This window comes from Triturus cristatus, chromosome 3_2, assembly GCF_964204655.1.
Source record: "Triturus cristatus chromosome 3_2, aTriCri1.1, whole genome shotgun sequence".
Lineage (NCBI taxonomy): Eukaryota > Metazoa > Chordata > Amphibia > Caudata > Salamandridae > Triturus > Triturus cristatus.
The window spans coordinates 206,085,126-206,103,829 of record NC_140584.1 but is presented as its reverse complement, the minus strand read 5'-3'; the positions used below and the strand labels follow the sequence as shown (position 1 = coordinate 206,103,829).

General features: G+C 45.1%; 1 protein-coding gene across 1 annotated transcript in view; it reads left to right on the top strand.

The window, feature by feature from the left end:
* LCT (lactase) overlaps window positions 1-18,704 on the top strand; it is a 241,660-nt gene that overhangs the window by 118,999 nt on the left and 103,957 nt on the right. The window contains exons 7-8 of the mRNA XM_085647530.1: window positions 134-779; window positions 13,350-14,909. Of these exons, the coding sequence (XP_085503656.1) occupies window positions 134-779; window positions 13,350-14,909 (2,206 nt within the window). The remainder of the gene's footprint in view (window positions 1-133; window positions 780-13,349; window positions 14,910-18,704) is intronic.

Genomic DNA, 18,704 nt, shown 5'->3' with positions numbered 1-18,704 from the left:
GTTACCAAGATCAATGTAATATTGAGAATAATCAGAACAGTATTCAGGGTTTTTCATAACAATAGTTATAATCTATATTCTTATACTGAACTTCACAAAATATTGACAATATTTGTACATATGTTTTTTTAAGGTGGCTCACTTGATTCTTAAAGCACATGCCAAAGCCTGGCACCTGTATAATGACGGATACCGTTCCCAGCAGCACGGGAAAGTTGGAATAGCATTGAACGCTGATTGGGCGGAGCCCCAAGATCCAGCGGACCCCGAGCAGGTGATGGCTGCTGAACGCTACATGCAACTCATGCTCGGATGGTTTGCTCACCCCATTTTTGTTAACGGTGATTACCCGGAAGTGATGAAGGCTCAAATCCAACTGAGAAACCAGCAGTGTTCTGGGGCAGAGGTCAACCTACCTGAATTTACTGAAGCAGAGAAACAACACCTCAAAGGAACAGCAGATTTCTTTGGCCTTTCCCATTACACTTCAAGGCTTATCAACACCACAGTAGGTGGCACCTGTGCATTGGAATATGGAGAAATAGGGAACTTTTCACAACATGTGGATCCTTCATGGCCGGAAACCGCCTCGCCATGGATCAAAGCTGTCCCCTGGGGTTTGAGAAGGTTGCTGAACTTTGTGAAAGAAGAATACACCAAAACGAGCATCCCAATTTACATAACAGGGAATGGTGCACCAACGGAGTATGGAGGGGATGTCATCAATGATACCAAGAGGATAGACTATTTAAAATCCTACATCAACGAGGCACTGAAAGGTATTATAATGTGGGGCAATAAATGCGTACAAACGTTGTTGTTGGCGTATAACAGGCTTTGCTTTATGACAAACATATTTATCTAACTCCAGGTGTAGGAGTGAATCGCGTAAGTATGCAATAAATAAAAAACATACTCCATCAATATTAATGCTGTTGGGAAACCATATGGAACAATGAGGATGTAGTAATCAGTTCCTTGTAGATATCCAACATGTAGCATAAAACATAAATGGGAACATGAGCTCCACATGGGTCTAATGAAGCAAACATGTTATTGCCTCAATATATGGGGCATATTTATGAAGATATCACACAGTGCAGAAACTCCCCTTGCTGCTCTGTGTGATAGGGAAAGGGCAGGAATACACCGTACTTAACAATATAAGGTGCATTCTGATATTTTCTCTGCGCTGGCTCATAATGTTCTGCTTAGTGCCAATGCAGGCACTCCTGCATCATGGTAGATGGGTGCCTGTGTTGTAAGCAGGATTTTTTTTGTGGAGCAAGGCACACCTTCCTGCACAAAAACATTCCTGTGTGAGGCATAGAAATTACATAGAAAGGGGAAATAACGAGGAGAAATAAAGATACTTATCCTCGTTATGCCTCACCTGGGAAGGCATAGCCTTTTGACGCATTCTCAAGTCTACCACTCATGGTCAATCTGGGAATGTGCCGGACTCCATGGGCGGATGCGTGGGAACACCCATGCTCCACCCGTGTAACTGCTCCCTGGGGCAGAGTAACGCAAGGCAGCAATTTGTGCTACTTTGTATTACTCTAGATTTATCAAGCCGCTCAGGGCCACGCAAGGTGGCTTTGCGTGGCTTGGTAAATCTTCCTTAGGTTTTGCTTCGCCCTTGCTCCCCCTTTCGTGGCACAAGGGTGACGTAAAACCTACATAAATATGCCCCTATGTGTTTGTCTGGACGGTGGCCAACAGGCTGGGGTATCTGAGGAAATGCCTCAACCAACCCAGCCTCAGTCCGCCTGCCACATCTCAAATTTCCCACAATGCAGTGGTGGCCCTTTTTCGGCAAAATGCTTCCACCAACAAAATAGGAGAAGGTTCGACAAAAATAAACAATGCCAGTCGTCCAGACACATCCGCTGGCAGCATGACAGACCCCTCAGCATTTTTTCATTGCCCATTAGCTCTGGGAGCGGCTGGAGGTCAGTTTTTGTTTTTTTCTTGCCCGTTACCTGCTTGGGACAAGCTTCTGGACGCAGCGCTCCATGGGAAAAGTAGGGAAGTACAGTGTAAGATTAAAGGCCCAACAGTATTTTTATCAACTGTTATGCATAGACATATAATACGTTTTCACTTGCACCACTGATCTGCTTTCTGTTGCTGCAGTGGCCCCTGGTAACCACATGGAACGGGAGGCACTAAATAACTATTATACTAGTGCATAACTGCACAAGGAAATGTGGTGCTAGACCAGCATATAAATACAGGGGGGCAGATTTATGTTTCCTGGTGCATCCCTGCAAATCAGCAGGAAAGATGCATCACGCAAGTTTACCCTTGCGCCACCACAGATGCGCCGCATTTACAATGCAGCGCATCGTGGCGCAAGGATAAACAGATGCATGACGCATCTGATGGCATAAGGGCGGCGCATTGCTGGAGTCGTGTCGCAAGCACGACGCAACTCCAGCAATGCTCAGGGGCTGCCCATACCTAACATGCTGCGTCATGCCTTACGCCTGCTCCAAGCAGGCGCAGGGTTTTGATGCAGCAGCGTCGGAAAAGTGACTCAGTGAAATCTTGTAGATTTCACTGCGTCACTTTTCCAAGGCTTTTTCCGACGGAACGCCCACCCTGCATACATTAAACCTGACGCAGGTTTAATGTAGCGCAGGGCTTTACAACGTGACGCATCTCCCTAGGTGAGTCACGTTGTAAATGAGGCGCAAAATGGCGCATGGTTTACGCCGCCACTGCGTCACAGAAGTGACGCAACGGCGGCGTAAATGTCTCGCAAAGGGCTTGTAAATTTGTGTCCCACATTCATAATATGAGTAGCAAAGACTGCTTTAATACACTGCTGATTGCCTTAAAATGTTTTATTTTTAAATGAGGGTCCCATAGACAGTTCTTTCCCATGCACCCTTGATTGATTGTGGTTTGGGGGTGTTTGTTGTGAGAGAAATGTTGGAGCTGTGAGTCAGTAATAGGCGCACCCCCTAGTTATTCCCCATGTTGCTGTCCAGGATGGTCTGCACTGCGGGGGTAGAAATGATGCCATTAAGATATGCTTTTCCAAAATCTCCACAGGGCACCTGCAGCTCACAGCGCAAGATACATCCCAGAATCAAAGAAATAGTGAGCATTGAGGTCCTAGACAACGAAAAATAGGCCATCCCTACCGATACGAGGACAATCTGCTGTGCAACTGATTGGTTGGGGCATATTTATTTAAAAAAAAAGAAAAAACAGCAAGACAAACCACCTTGCTGCGCTGAATGATAGGGAAAGGGCAGAAATGCTCCGTATTCAACATTATACTGTGTATTCCTTTTTTTCCCCTGTGCTGGCGTACAATGTGCTACCTAGTGCCAACACAGGCAACCTTGCACCTTGCAACCTTGCACCTTGATGCAATGGTGCCTATATTGTTAGCAGAATTGTTTTTGTGCAGAAAGGGACACCTTTCTGCACAACAACAATCCGATGAGGCATTTTCCTCGTTCTATGTGTGCTGCAGAATGCAGCACACATAGCAAGAGGAAAAAATAATGATATTTCTTCGTTACGCTCACCTCGAAAGGCGTAGCATGGTGATGCAAATCTGGGAATGTGCCAAAATCCATGGGTGGATGCATTGGAGCACCTAGGTCCACCCAGGGAAAGCCTCCCTAGGGCACAGCTATTTGTGCAGCGTTGCGTTACTTCAGATTTATCAAGTTACTCAGAGCCACCAAAGTGGCCTTGCGCGGCTTGATAAATCTTACTTTGTATTTGTGGCACTGTTGCGCCCCGTTGCATGGCTCAAGATTGACGCAACTGCTTGATAAATATGCCTCATTGTGTTTACAAAGCCTGAACCACACTTGGCTCAGCTCTTCCCCACCACTAAATGAGGTGGTGGAACTGAGAATTGGGACATCTGTCAATTTTTGTTGGATGCCCCACGCATCCCAGTTTGAAATGACCAATTAAAGAAAATGCTCATATGTACTTCCAAAAATGATTATATTATATTCCATTCACTACAGGTTCCGAGTGTCCTCGTCTCTCATTAGGGAGGGATGTATGACGATACATAGCAAACTAAAACAACGCATGCCTTTACATCGCAGTTTTTAGTTCGCATGTACCGTCACAACGCAAGTTTTTACAATGGAAACAATTACTTTGTATTTCCTTTGAAATGCATATATAATCCCTTTACAACGCACCCAAACAACCCGCATGATTTTACATCGCAATTATTTTTTCAAAATAACCACACAACACTAATACAGTACCCTACATAACACACACTCCACTACAGTACCCTACAGTACAAAACAATACACTACCCTATCCCACCCCTATCCCAGAAGTGGACTACTTAGTTGCACGCTCGAACTCCTTCCAGATCCCTATCACATGTGTCCTGATGTATCGGCCCCCCAAAAATCTGCTGCATTTCCTTCCAGCCTTCCAGGACCTGCTAGCCACATTAGCCGTGAACAACTCGGCAGTCCTGGTACTGGGGGACTTCAATTTTTGGCCATCGAACCCAGCAGAAGATGCCCCCTCCAGAGATTTCACGGAATAACTTCAAAACCTGAATTTTATATCCCATATTCACACTCCCACAGCATGTTCAGGGCCACATTTTAGATCAAGTTTGGTCCCTTAACATCCCTATCCTTGAGCCTACTGTTTCCCCTTGCTTGTGGTCAGACCACCACTTGATCTCCTTCTCCCTGGACTCAAGTTCGACCACAAAACCCCCCCTGCCCAAAACCACCTCGGCTCGCAACTGGGACAAAGTTGACATCCCATTGCTGTGTTCTTCTTTACTATCCTCCAGTCCAGCTATAGAGGAACAGGCCCCACCCCTTCAGACAGCAATACTAAATAATTGGCTGTCCAACGCCTGCGATCAGGTGGAACCCCTAAGACGCATTAGGGTAAGACGCGCCCATGACGTCAACAAATGGTTCACCCCAGAACTTAAGGAGAAAAAACTGGCCGCCCGCCGCGCAGAACGTGCGTGGAGACGCACTTACTGCACAGCCTCCAAATCACTGTACTCCTCCACCCAGGCAGAGTACAAGAAAGCCACCCTTGATGCCAAAACCTGCTACTTCTCAAACAAGATCCTCCGGGCAGAGAACCAACCCAGAGAAATTTTTGCCACAGTCTTCGAATTAGCCTCTTCGGACAGGACTTCACCCAAGCCGGTACCTTCCCAGCACTTGTGCGACTCGCTGAACAACTTCTTCATCAACAAAATTGCAGATATTAAGGCCAATATACCTCCACCCTCCCAAGCTTTCCTAAACCCCGACCCACAACCCAACGCCTGCCACCTCGACTTCATAGCCCCACTGTCTAAAGAAACCTTCCTCTCCTTGCTCCCATGCGTCAAGTCGGGATCTCCCGCTGATATCTGCCCGGCTTATATCTTGCGCGACATCTTCCTCACTTGCCCATTTCCCCCCCATACCTTTCTCAATGAGACCCTCAAATCAGGCACTGTCCCTTCATGTCATAAATCAGCCACCATCATCCCAATCTTGAAAAAACCAGGCGCAGACCCCACAGCGCTAGTAAACTATCGGCCCATTTCCCTCCTCCCCTACCTGGCTAAAGTCCTCGAACGCCACGTAACCAAAGTCCTTAGCTCTTTTATAGAGGACAGTGGCTATCTATCACCATGCCAAGCAGGGTTCCGTCCTCTCTATTCCACTTAAAAAGTGGTGCTCTCTGTCATTGACACACTCAGAGCGGGGCAAGATGCTAATCTCTCTCAGGCATTGGTTCTCCTCGATTTGTCGGCCGCCTTCGACACGGTCGATCACACCATCCTTCTTTCCCGTGTCGAGGCGGCAGGCATTGGAGGTTCTACCCTGGCCTGGATCAGCTCGTTCCTGAGCGACCGCTCACAGGCAGTCCACCTGGCAAATTTTTCCTCCGAGGCCCGCAAAGTGCCATGTGGCGTCCCTCAGGGCTCCTCTCTCTCCCCCCTTCTTTTTAATTTATACATCTGCCCGCTCATTCGTGCTCTGCAGAGGATGGAGGTCACTGTGTTTAACTACGCCGATGACCTCCAACTCATTTTTAACCTCTCTAACTCCCCCGATTCTATTTCTAATTTCCAGTCGGTGATGGTCTTTATCAGGGATTGGATGTGCTTTAACCACCTCAAGCTCAACCCTGATAAGACCGAGCTTCTTCTCACTGGCGGCAAACTCAACCCTTGGTCCCCCTTCTTCTGGCCCCCCTCCTTTGGTCCTCTCCCGTCGTTAAGACATTGGGAATCACCCTCAACCAACAACTGACCCTACACTCTCAGATCAGCACAGTTGTCTCTTCCTGTTTTTTTATTCTGCGCACCATTCGCAAGATTTCACGTTTTTTTCCTTTTCAGCCCTTAAATTGATCTTGATGGCTATGGTCCTTTCCCGGTTGGATTATGGGAATGCCCTCCACAACGGCGCCCCCGCTTACGCCATCCGGAGGCTCCAACTGGTGCAAAACCAAGCTGCCGGCCTGGTCTATGGTTTACCCAAGTCACACCATACCACTCCCCTTCTCAGATCCCTCCATTGGCTTCCTATTAGAGAAAGGGCCCTCTTTAAGATGGGATGCATCACGTTCCAGGCTCTTGCGGGAACAGCCCCATCTTTTATCACGTCAAAAATCGTCCCCTACATCCCCAGTAGACAACTCCGATCCTCCTCTCTGTCCCTATTGGTGGTGCCCAGATTCAAGAAGAGCAGAATGGGAGGCTCAATGTTCTCCGTTCTTGCTCCACAATTTTGGAATTCTCTACCTTTCCAAATGAGATCAACACCCTCGTACCTGGAGTTCCGGAGCACCCTGAAAACCAATTTGTTTGCACAGGTTTTTAAAATCTAAGCCGCATCACCCTCTCACTCAGGTATCATTTCCTCTACAGCGCCATGAAACCGCTTGGTGTCCGAGCGCTCAATAAATATTTTTAAATTCAAATTCAAATACCCTAAAGCCTAAATCCCAAACCCTTAATCACTACCCTACAGTACGACCCTAAACCCTAAAACATTACCTACACTACGACCCCCTGACACAACACTAAACCCTAAACCCTAAGCCCTAAAACAGTACCTACACTACGACCCCCTGACACAACACTAAACCCTAAAACCGAAAACACTACCCTACACTACGACCCCCTGACACTACACTCTACCCTAAGCCCGAAGCCCTAAACCCTAAAGCCTAAAACACTACCATACAGTACGACCACCTGGCACTTACCTCTCTCTCCTCGTGGTACCTCTCTCCCGGTTCCAGTTCTTCCTCGTCTCTGTCCCGGAGCCCGTCCATTACATCACATGCGTTTTAAAAGCGCATGCGATGTAATGGGACGCGTCGTACCGTCGCTTGCGTTGTAGCAGCCGCGATGTGATGGCTGATCGCCATTAGGGAGACATAGGTTATCACCTTAGTGGCACAAAAGCAATCATATTCCTCCTGATTGGTCATTCTATTGCTGCTCAGCATACAGACTTTGATATCATAGGAGTACACACCTTAATAGGTCAGGGGTGTGCATTGTCTCCACCTCCTGCACTCCAATGGAGGCACTTATTTATTTTTATTCTGATGAATGTAGGGATGGATTTGTGAGTCCACTGAATACTACAATCCACTCATGCCTTCTGGATATTAACACTATAGATGTAGAAGGAGAATTCTATCCAAAATAACAAACTCTCCTTCATATTCTGTTTAATTAAAAGCTTGGTAAGAGAGATCATTTATCAACTACTCTTGTATGGAAAATGCACACAGTAGGCACACAAAGTAAAACCTACAAATATTATAACTAGCTATGTATTTTGGCGCTAATACATAAATCTTAACATCCATATTAATCAAAAATATATCTTTAAAATATATTAGCTACTAATACAAAATATCAAGATAAAAAGTTTCAGGTAAAAACTATTCATAAAAGTTTGGAAATTTAGAGCAATGGCTGCCACTTCGGGCATATTTACAAGCCCCTAACGCCAAAGGAACGTCACTTTTTATGACGTTCCTGTGGTGATAAACCCTTCTTCTTATTTACAAGGCAGCATTAAGCCATTTAACGTGGCTTAACGCCGCCTTGTAAATAAGGAGCATGAAAGGGATGGGCAATGGGTGCTGTGGTAGGTGTTCCGCCGCAACACCTATTGATTTTGATGATGTCCCCTATTTACAAGGGTGGCAAAAAGAGGAGAAATGCTAATTTTTCCTTGTTTTTGCTGTTTTTATGTGTGCCGCATGGGGCAGTACACGTAGAAACAGCAAATCGCTATGTATGATTGTTCATGTGCAGGATGGTGTCCCTTCCTGCACAGAAACAATAATTGAAAAAACGACTATTTGCACAACACAGCATAAATAGAAGTTGCAAATTCGCATTCTGGATTGTTTATGGGCAGGAAGGGACACTATCGTACAAGGGTGCCCACGTCGGCGCTAGGCAGCTAGATTTAGCACCAGCACAGGGGGAAACGCAGAAGTGCACCGCATTCTTCTGAATACGTGGCATCCCTGCATTTTCAGAATGGCGGAGCGTGGAGTTAGCAATGCTTGCTTAATGCCACACTTAGGGCCTCATGTACGTAGCCGAATACCAGTCGGTAACGGCCGATTTTCGGTAATTTTACCGTTACCGACCGGTATTTAGGCTTGTGACATGTAGGGGGCTCATTTCTGTATTCGGTAATTTACCGATTCGGTAAAATTACCGAATCGGTAATTTTACCGATTCGGTAAATTCCGAATACAGAAATGAGATGTAGGGGGAGTGTGTGGGTGTTGTTTGGAGTCGGTATTTACCACCAACTAATAGTTGGTGGTAAATAATGTATGGATGTGGAAATGCATTTCAGAGCGCCTAGACGTGTGCAATGTGGCAGACATACATGCCCTTAGGGCATGTATGTGTGCCACATGTGCACACATGGCCGTTTCAGGGGTGCAACAGGGTGTCAATGTGACACCCTGCCACCCTTGCATGTGTTCCCCCCATTACCGAATCGGTATTTACCGATTCGGTAATGAGGCATACCTTCCCAGAAGGTATGCCTCATTACCGAATCGGTAAATACCGATTCGGTAATTACCGACTCACTCCGATTCGGTAACATTTACCGAATTTTTACCTACATACACTTTACCGATTCTAAAATACCGATTCGGTATGATTCGGTATTTTAGAATCGGTAAAGTGTATGCCACCTACATGAGGCCCTTAGCCTTTCCCTTGTGAATATCCCCCTCTGTGTTTCTGAATGGCGAATGAGTGTGTTGATCCAAGGTATCACTGAGTCAGGTCATTCCCTGCAGAGAACAAGATTTCTCGAGACATGGGGCACCCTTCTGCCCCTCTGTCCCCCTCTCTATTGGCATACCTCCCCAGGGGCCTCATGTAGGTAGCCAAATACCGGTCGGTAACGGCCGATTTTCGGTAATTATACCGTTACCGACCGGTATTTTGGCTTTTGAGATGTAGGGGGCTCATTTCTGTATTCGGTAATTTACCGAATCGGTAAAATTACCGAATCGGTAATTTTACCGATTCGGTAAATTCCGAATACAGAAATGAGATGTAGGGGGAGTTTGTGGGTGTTGTTTGGAGTCGGTATTTACCACCAACTAATAGTTGGTGGTAAATAAAGTATGGATGTGTATAAGCATGTCATAGCGCTTAGAAGTGTGCAATGTGGCAGACATACATGCCCTTAGGGCATGTATGTGTGCCACATGTGCACACATGGCCGAATCAGGGGTGCAACAGGGTGTCAATGTGACACCCTGCCACCCTTGCATGTGCTCCCCCATTACCGAATCGGTATTTACCGATTCGGTAATGAGGCATACCTTCCCATCAATGGGAAGGTATGCCTCATTACCGAATCGGTAAATACCGATTCGGTAATTACCGACTCACTCCGATTCGGTAACAGTTACCGAATTTTTACCTACATACACTTTACCGATTCTTAAATACCGAATCGGTATGATTCGGTATTTTAGAATCGGTAAAGTGTATGCCACCTACATGAGGCACCAGGTGATTAATTGAGAAACCTGGAATATGAATCTGTCAACATAACGTTCTCAGAAAAGCCCAGAAACAGAGGGCCTCCCACTACAATAGAGCAGATCAGGGACATCTTAAATATTTTTGGGCCCTGGGTCAAACAGATTTCCAGGGCCCCTATTCAGAAAAGTTTGAATTTATGATCCAGTTTGAGCTCTTTTATTCCCTCTTTGGCAGGTCACTGATGGTGCACAGACACACTCTTCTAAATTTTAAATGTGTTTATATCGAATAATCAGGGATATTGACTCGTGTTTTCAATATTGTAACACAGCAGCAGCTCACTAGTATTACTACAAATAATCTCTATGCCACCCTCCCATTTCTCATATGAAGGTCCTGTTTTGATCAAAAAGAAACTTTTTATGGATGTTGCATGAAACATTAACACAACATTTATCTGCAAAATGTCTGTAATAGACTCTCACACACCACCGACATTCAAAATAAGTTCATGGAAAACGGTGTTCAAAACAATTTGTTTACGAATTATTCAAGGCCATAAGGACAAGACTCTCTGCAGAATAGAGCTGGCCCTGTAAGGGGGCCCCCCTTTAAGGCTGGGGCCTTGGGCCAGAGCCCACTTTGCCCATGACTTAAAACGTCTCTGGAGCAGATGCAAGTTGAAACCTGCCAATTGCTTTCGAAATGGACATACTGTACAAACAGTGGCAGAATGTCATGAAGAAACATGCATTGAAGGCCATGGAAGTATTTCCTGCCATGCAAAATGGGCAAATGTCCATTGGTACCAGCGCCCAGAGGTTGCCAGCAGTAGCTAGCCCTCACGAATGTCTGGCCAATGTATCACAAAACACATATATTGTGAACTCCATTTTGCATGAAAATGTATGGACTTAAGGGTTTGCTCAATTCAGCTCACGTTTAGCATAAAAAATAAGCTTAAGACAAGACATGATAGACAGAGTTCTGTACCTTTTACAGTGAGTTATATTCAACATATCAGATTTCAAAAGATTAAAAGTGATGAGCACAACATTTGATACATCTGTAAGATCACCCTGTTGAGGATAAGATAGTACAGAAGTGGAAGACTTATGCCTCAAGCCATCAGTGACGCTGGACAGAAAGGCCCAGATTTAAAAAGGTTTTTACGTTGGGTGTGGGTTACTCACAGATCTGGCGCAAAATCCTATTTAGGATTTCCAAACCAATGATTTGCATTGGTTTGTTACAAAAAGTAACGCAATGCAGTGCAATGTGCAGCCTTTCATTACTTTGGCTCGGGGAGGCGTTCCATGAGTGGGGCATAGACGTTATCTTGCATTCACCCATGGATTTCGACGCTAATCCATATCTACAATGCCTTGTAGGCATGGGTTTACACCGAAATCCTTCGCATACCTGAGGCTGGTGTAATGAGGAGAAATATCTTTATTTCTCCCCAATATTTCCTCTTTGTATGAGTGCTCTATTCAGCGCCACACATACAAAGACGGAACATCAAAAAACAAGGGCCCTATTTACGAGGAAGTAAATGCAGTGGAGAGCTACAAGCCATTTGGCTGCGCCATGCTACAGAGCACAGGGATGCGTCATATTTCCAACAATATGACAGATCCATGTGCTCTCCCCTGCGCTGGCGCACAATTGGCTGCCATGTGCCTACGACAAGGGCGCCTGCGTTGCAGACATGACTGTTTTTGTGCAGGAAGGGACACCTTCCTGCACAAAAACAATCACAAGAGGTGTTTTCCTCTTTCTATGCATGCTGCAGAATGCAGCACACATAGAAAGAGGAAGAAATGAGGAGAAATAAAATCATTTCTCCTCGTTGCGCCTCCCTAGGCCTCCCCTGGGGAGGTGTAGGATTGTGACGCATTCCCAGATTTACGAAACCTTGTAAATCTGGGAATGCAGCAGAATCCATGGGTGTTGTGTGGGAGCATCCACAGCAACATTCATGGCACACCCCTTTCACGCAAAGTGCTGCGTGTAAAGGGGACGTGTTTACAAGGACGCGAAAAGCTCAGGGTGGCTTTACGTGTTCTTGTAAATATGAATCACCAACTTGTGCCACCGGTGCATCACAAAAAGTGACGCCCCAACGGGATTGTAAATATGCCCCAAAGTTTTTGTTCAGGAAGGGACCCCTTTCTGCACAAAAACTATGCAGACCTCAACATAGACACCTTTGAACTATGGCGCAAGGGTGCCTGAGTCGGCACATGGCTGCACAAATTACACCAGTGCATGGAGATACCAGACCTACTACATTTCTTTGTAGATATGATGCAGTTCTGTTCTCTCCAGTTCACGCAGTGCAGCGTAGCACCTTTGTTTACTGCTCTGCATTGCGTAAACTCTTAGGAAATCTGGGCTTAGGAGTGAGTGTCACACCCCTTGCCATTGTTTTGCTATAACTGTGCCCACGATTACATCACATTGCTGAACACCATAGTCCCTGGGCCGCATTTTCCAAACTTTTGCCGTAGGACAGCCCCACAAGTCTTCCTGAAGGGCTGCCCTGCAGCAAAAGAAAAGGACAGGAATGCGATGTATCTATAAAATATGGCTCATTCCTGTCCTTTTTCCGTGTGCTGGCGCTCGATTGGCCGCCATGCGCCAACGCAGGCACCCTTGCACTATGCTTCAAAGGAGTATGCATTGTAGGGATGATTGTTTTGTGCAGAAGGGATATCCCCTTTCTATATGTGCTGCTGAATGCAACATACATAGAAAAAATAAAAAAATAAAAGAAATAATGTTATTTCCCCTCGTTGCGCCTCCCCTGTGGAGGTGTAGACTTTTGATGCATTCCCAGATTTACAACTTCTTGTAAATCTGGGAATGTTTCAAATGCCATGGGTGTTTCGTTGGAAAACCCACTGTAGTGCACATGGAACACCATCCCATTGTAGTGTGAGGCAACACAGCAACGTGCGCCGCGTTGCCTCACTTCATATCTACAAGGCCATGAAAAGCCACACAGGGCGGCTTTACATGGCCTTGTAATTATGGCTAAGCCTGTGCGCCACTGGAACATCACAAAAAGTTAACTTCCGGCAAAGCACAGGGTTTGTAAATGAGCCCCCCCCCCCTGTATTTGTAATCATACTCTCAATACTGACAGGCTGTTGATCTTCATTATATCAGCTTTGTGTAAAAGATGAACTAGCAATCATAAAAGTGACTACAGCCCCATAGCATGGTACATAGCTCTTACATTCTCTTTTCATGGTGATGTGAAATGTGGCTTTATCTCTACATTTGGTCACATATCTCTTCTGTCTCTTCACAGCTATCAGAACAGACGGAGTCTCTGTGGCATCCTACATTATCTGGTCACTCATTGACGGCTTTGAAGGCCCATCGGGATACAGCCAAAGATTCGGATTGCACTTCGTCAATTTTGAAGATGCCAACAGAGAAAGGACACCAAAGGAGTCAGCATACTTCCTCTCTAGACTGATTGAAAAACATGGTTTCGTGAAACATCGTGACAACACAATTGTTCCGCCTCTAAAATATAGTGCATCTTTATCAAAAAGTGAAGGATTACCAGCATCTGTAGTTCCTTCGAAATCTAAGATTGTATGGGAAAAGTTTTCTAGGCAAACAGCTTTTGAGAGGGACATGTACTACTATGGCACTGTTCCTGAAGATTTTAAATGGGGTGTGTCCACGTCCGCCTATCAGGTTGAGGGTGGCTGGAATGCTGATGGCAAAGGACTCAACACTTGGGATGTATACACTCACAAACCTGGTAATATTAACAATAATGATACTGGAGACATAGCTTGTGACAGCTACAACAAACTGGAGGCCGACCTTTATATGCTCAAAGCCTTAAGGGTAAAGAGTTATCGATTCTCCTTGTCTTGGTCTCGAATATTTCCTTCTGGTACAAACGACTCAGTCAATGCACTTGGAGTTCAGTATTACAACCGGCTTATTGATGGCTTATTGGCAGCCAACGTCACTGCAATGGTAACTCTCCACCATTTTGATCTACCTCAAGCACTCCAGGATTTTGGTGGTTGGGAGGATGACTCACTGATTGAAGCATTTGACAGTTTTGCTGATTTTTGCTTCAAGACATTTGGAGACCGTGTGAAGTTCTGGATGACATTTAACCAACCCCATAGCATCGCAACAGCAGGATATGGTGTTGGTGTAATTCCACCAAATGTGAAAGATGACCCTGGTTATGCCCCATATAGGATTGCACACAAGCTGCTTAAAGCACATGCTAGAGTCTACCATACCTATGACCAAAAGTATCGACAGAGCCAGGGAGGGGTCATTTCCATAAGCCTCAACACAGACTGGGTTGAACCTAAAGCCCCGGAAGAAGCAAGAGATGTGCAAGCAGCTGACCGATACCTGCAGTTCAGCTTGGGATGGTTTGCTCACCCTATTTTCAAAAATGGAGACTATCCTGAAGCTATGAAATTACAATTGGATGCAAAGAGTGACCTTCAAGGCCTACCAGCCTCTAGACTGCCCATGTTTACAGAAGAAGAGAAAGCTTACATCAAGGGAACTGCTGATGTATTTTGCTTCAATTCATATGCCACCAAAATTGTTCGGCATAAGACCAACAAATTAAAGCCTGTGACCTTCGAGGAAGATATGGACCTATCACAAGAGGTCAATCCAACCTGGCCAACTTCAGCAGTTGAAATCCACAGGCCTGTGGCCTGGGGGCTAAGGAGGCTGCTTAACTGGATCAAAGAAGAGTATGGTGAGGTGCCAATTTACATTACAGAAAATGGTGTGGCAACAGATAACAAGCCGGACTATGAAGATATGAGTAGGATATTATATTACAAAACCTACATTAATGAAGTTTTGAAAGGTAAGGCTCTTGAAACATATGCCAAACATTTTCTTTTCTCAATTATTTTTTAGTAAAGAGTCTAAAAACAAGCACACTAACAGATACATGTGTTAAATACAAGTCAACAGACCAGCTTGTAGAACAGAACTATTACATAAAAAGAAATGAGTCATACTGATCACATGAAAGGTAATGTACACAGAAATTACAATAATGGGTACCAAAAGTACAAACTAGCATGATCATCTAGTAAGGACATGGTGAATAAAAATAATGTTTTGGATATTAAAAAAAGAGGACAAATTTAATTTTCCATGAAATACACAGAGGAAAAACCCAACAGAGGCCGAATGTTTGAAAGTACATGAGAGGGAGAGTTTTGAGAAGCAGAAATTATTTGTAACGCAATACAGTTGGGCACACGTTCATGAGCAATGGGAGAATATGGAAGTAATTTCAGAGTATCTCATAATAGAGATAATGCATATTGGTGGTGGCATCCACAAATATAATCTTCTTCGTGGGTTGAGTACCATTAATGCATTCAGGTGTTGAAGGAGACTGAGAAAACCTGCAGTGGTGGCCGCTCAGCCGCAATTAGACTGGTGGTAGACCCCTCTCCCTGCAACACCCAGAACTAACGGTTGTGATGGATGCATCATCTCTGAGAGGTGGAGATCAAAGGGCGCTGATCCCCGGTGGAGACTCACCTTCATATCATCCTGCTGGAGTTGCAAGCAGCTCGCTTGGCACTGAAGGCGTTACTCCCAGCCATCACGGGGGAATGGGTACAGGTTCTCACAGACAAAACTGTCATGTGGTATGGCAACAAACAGGGCAGTGTGGGGTCATGGGTCCTGTGCGAGGAGGCTTTGTGCCTCTAGAAGTGGATGAACATTCAGGCAATATCCCTGGTCGCCCAGCACCTGGCAGGATCTTTAAATGCAAGGAAGACAAAGCCAGCTGATGCTGCCTAACAGATCACGAATGGCGATTACTCTCAGAGGTGATGAAGGACATCTTCCATCAATCGGAAAAATCCTGACTCGATTTATTCACCACCATAGAGAAGGTTCAGTGTCAAAACATTCACATGTTCTCAAGGCAGTCCTCCCTGAGAGATGCCACCCCCAGCACTGGGACTCAGGACTCTAGTACTCCTTTTTGCTCCTATCCAGAGTACTCAAGAAGATCAAGAAAGACGGAGCCCAAGTCATCCTAGTAGTGCCGGACTGGGCAAGGAGTGTGCAGTACCCAGAACCTCTAGCCATGAGCATATGTCTTCCGATCCAGCTGCCCCTTCAGGAAGACCTCCTGTTGCAGTAGTGGGGTCGAGTCTTGTACCAAAACCTGTATAACCTACACCTCCACGCATGGAGATTGAGCAGCAGCAGTTGATGGCTTTCAATCTTCCCCCAAAGCAATTGGTGTCATCCGAGCAGCTAGGCATCCATCAACTCAATCTTTTTATGCAAACGGTGGGAGAAGTTTGTTGCTTGTGGTTCTTCCTGAAACATTCAACCTTTGAATGTGCAGTTGTCGGGTGTGCCCCTGTTTTGATTGTCACTAGCCCAGCAAGGTTTTGATGTGGTAATAGTTAAAGGTAATCTCTAAACCCTTTCGGCTTTCATACTTTTACCTGACCAGCCATCCTTCTTCAAGTCACTGGTTGTGATGCATTTCTTTCAAATGCTGTTCTATATGTTACCACTAAATCCATTTGGGATGCCACACTGGGACATTAATTTGGTCCTTAACTACCTGATTTTCATTCCCTTCACACCCAGGCAGAGTTGTCCTCTTCACCTTCTAGACATCAAGGCAGTATTCCTCACCACCATAACATTGGCCAGGCAAGTGAAAGAACTCCAGGCCTTGTCAGTGATACCACCATCTACATCATTTTCCCCAGATAAACTGGCCCTTTGGAAGAAAGCGGCATTTCTGCCCTAGGTAGTTACACCCTTCCACATAGGTCAATCCATCACCTTGCCAGCTTTCTATGTACCACTTCATCCCCCAAGGAAGAAGAACAGCTTCATCGCCTTGGCCCAAAAAGAGTCCCCAACTTCTACAGTGATTAGACCAGAGGTTACCAACAGAATGACCAACTTTTCATTGGTTTCTCAGATGTTAAGAAAGGCAAAGTGGCACAAAAGAGGACCATCCACATATTGATTGTTTTATGCTTTAAGATCTGTTACGGGCTTCCCAAAAAGCAGTCCCGGTAGGCTTGCATGCTCAATCCATCACAGAAAAGGTTGCTACTACTGCCATAGCACTCTGTGTGCCAGTCATGGACATTTTCCAGGCTGCTATGTGGGTGACCCTCTACCCATTCACTAAGCATTAATGCCTGGATAGGCAGGTCTGACAGGATGGCACCTTTGCCCAATCTGTCATGCAAGCCTACCGGGGGCACAGACTCTCACTCAGCAGAGATGTGCTGCTTTGGTGTCTATTCTGCAGATTTGTCACCGCCCCTTCCTCCTCTCTGCTCTGTGGAATAGGCTTCACACAGTCCATTAATAAGATGCCAATCTAAAACATCTGCACACAGCACCATCTGATTTCATTGGCTTCTCGTCCGACGATGCCAGCAGAGATCAGAAAGAAACTGACATCAGCACGTGGAGGTGGAGTATGGAGGCTCCGACATTATACCCGAACAGATAGATCCGACACAGAGCCGCACAACACCACCTGTCAATGTGCAAAGAATTACTTTAAAGTTTCTGGCTCCAGTCTGGTGCCTGGAAAAATTCAGAGTCAAGAAATCTGCAGTTAGAAAGAGTCTCTACCAGAAAAAGGTGTTATGGAAGGTAAGTGAAAGGTTCATCAATGCCAGGTATCGAAAGTAAACAGCCAAAGATTAATATGGGATTGGTGTCAGCCCTACATTCTTTTAGTTAATGATAGAAAGAGTATAGGCCAAAGCACAGGTGAAATCTTAGCAGAACCCCAAAGATGCAAAGAAGTCTGATTATTATCTCAAAGGTTATTAGCTGGTAAACAATATTTTTACATATCATTAACTGGAGACTGTCTCAAGGCATTTTTTTAATCAAAAACCAATAGCTTGTGAATCACAAGCTACTGAATGATAATATCTGAGTCTTATCAAGATTGACCTGTGGCTAGCTCACTGACTGAGTCATGCTAACTAAAGGGTTGAAGGCCCGCAGGAGAGACGCAGCAGTGTGATCGAGCAGTAAGACATTGTCCACCTAATAAGAGCCATTATGTGTTGCACAGCTACAGATGGTGGATTTTATGGAACCTGCATCAGGAATGAGTATAAGTCAGCCAAAAATAAATCATACAAAAATGGTGCTAAGATGCATCCCTGACACACTAGTTACTTGCAAAGGACCATACTTTAGGTTCAATGATACAAATCACTGAGGCCTTAGTGTACAGTTGAGCAATCAGATATGATTTATTTTCCCACTTATTCTTTTGGGTATTGCCATTGTCTGTATATAGGAAAGTGGGCTTTTTGTTAATAAACAACATTTTATCAGTTCAGAGATAACACTTCTGATCTGACACTCATTTCCATTTGCTTATTGACAGTAGGTTTTTAAATGTATTATGTTTCAAATTATTTACATTATGCTCCATAGGGATACCAGCATTCTCTCTTGTAAATGCATATGTAGGTCTACAGTTAGTCATATTACTGTTTTAAATGAGTCATCCAACCTGGTATACAACGAGGTAGAAAGCAAGGTTAACACTGAGATGTGCAGACTTTGTAGGACCTGGAGTGGCATCTACTCTCAATACTTACCACCCTACATGGGTATCCCA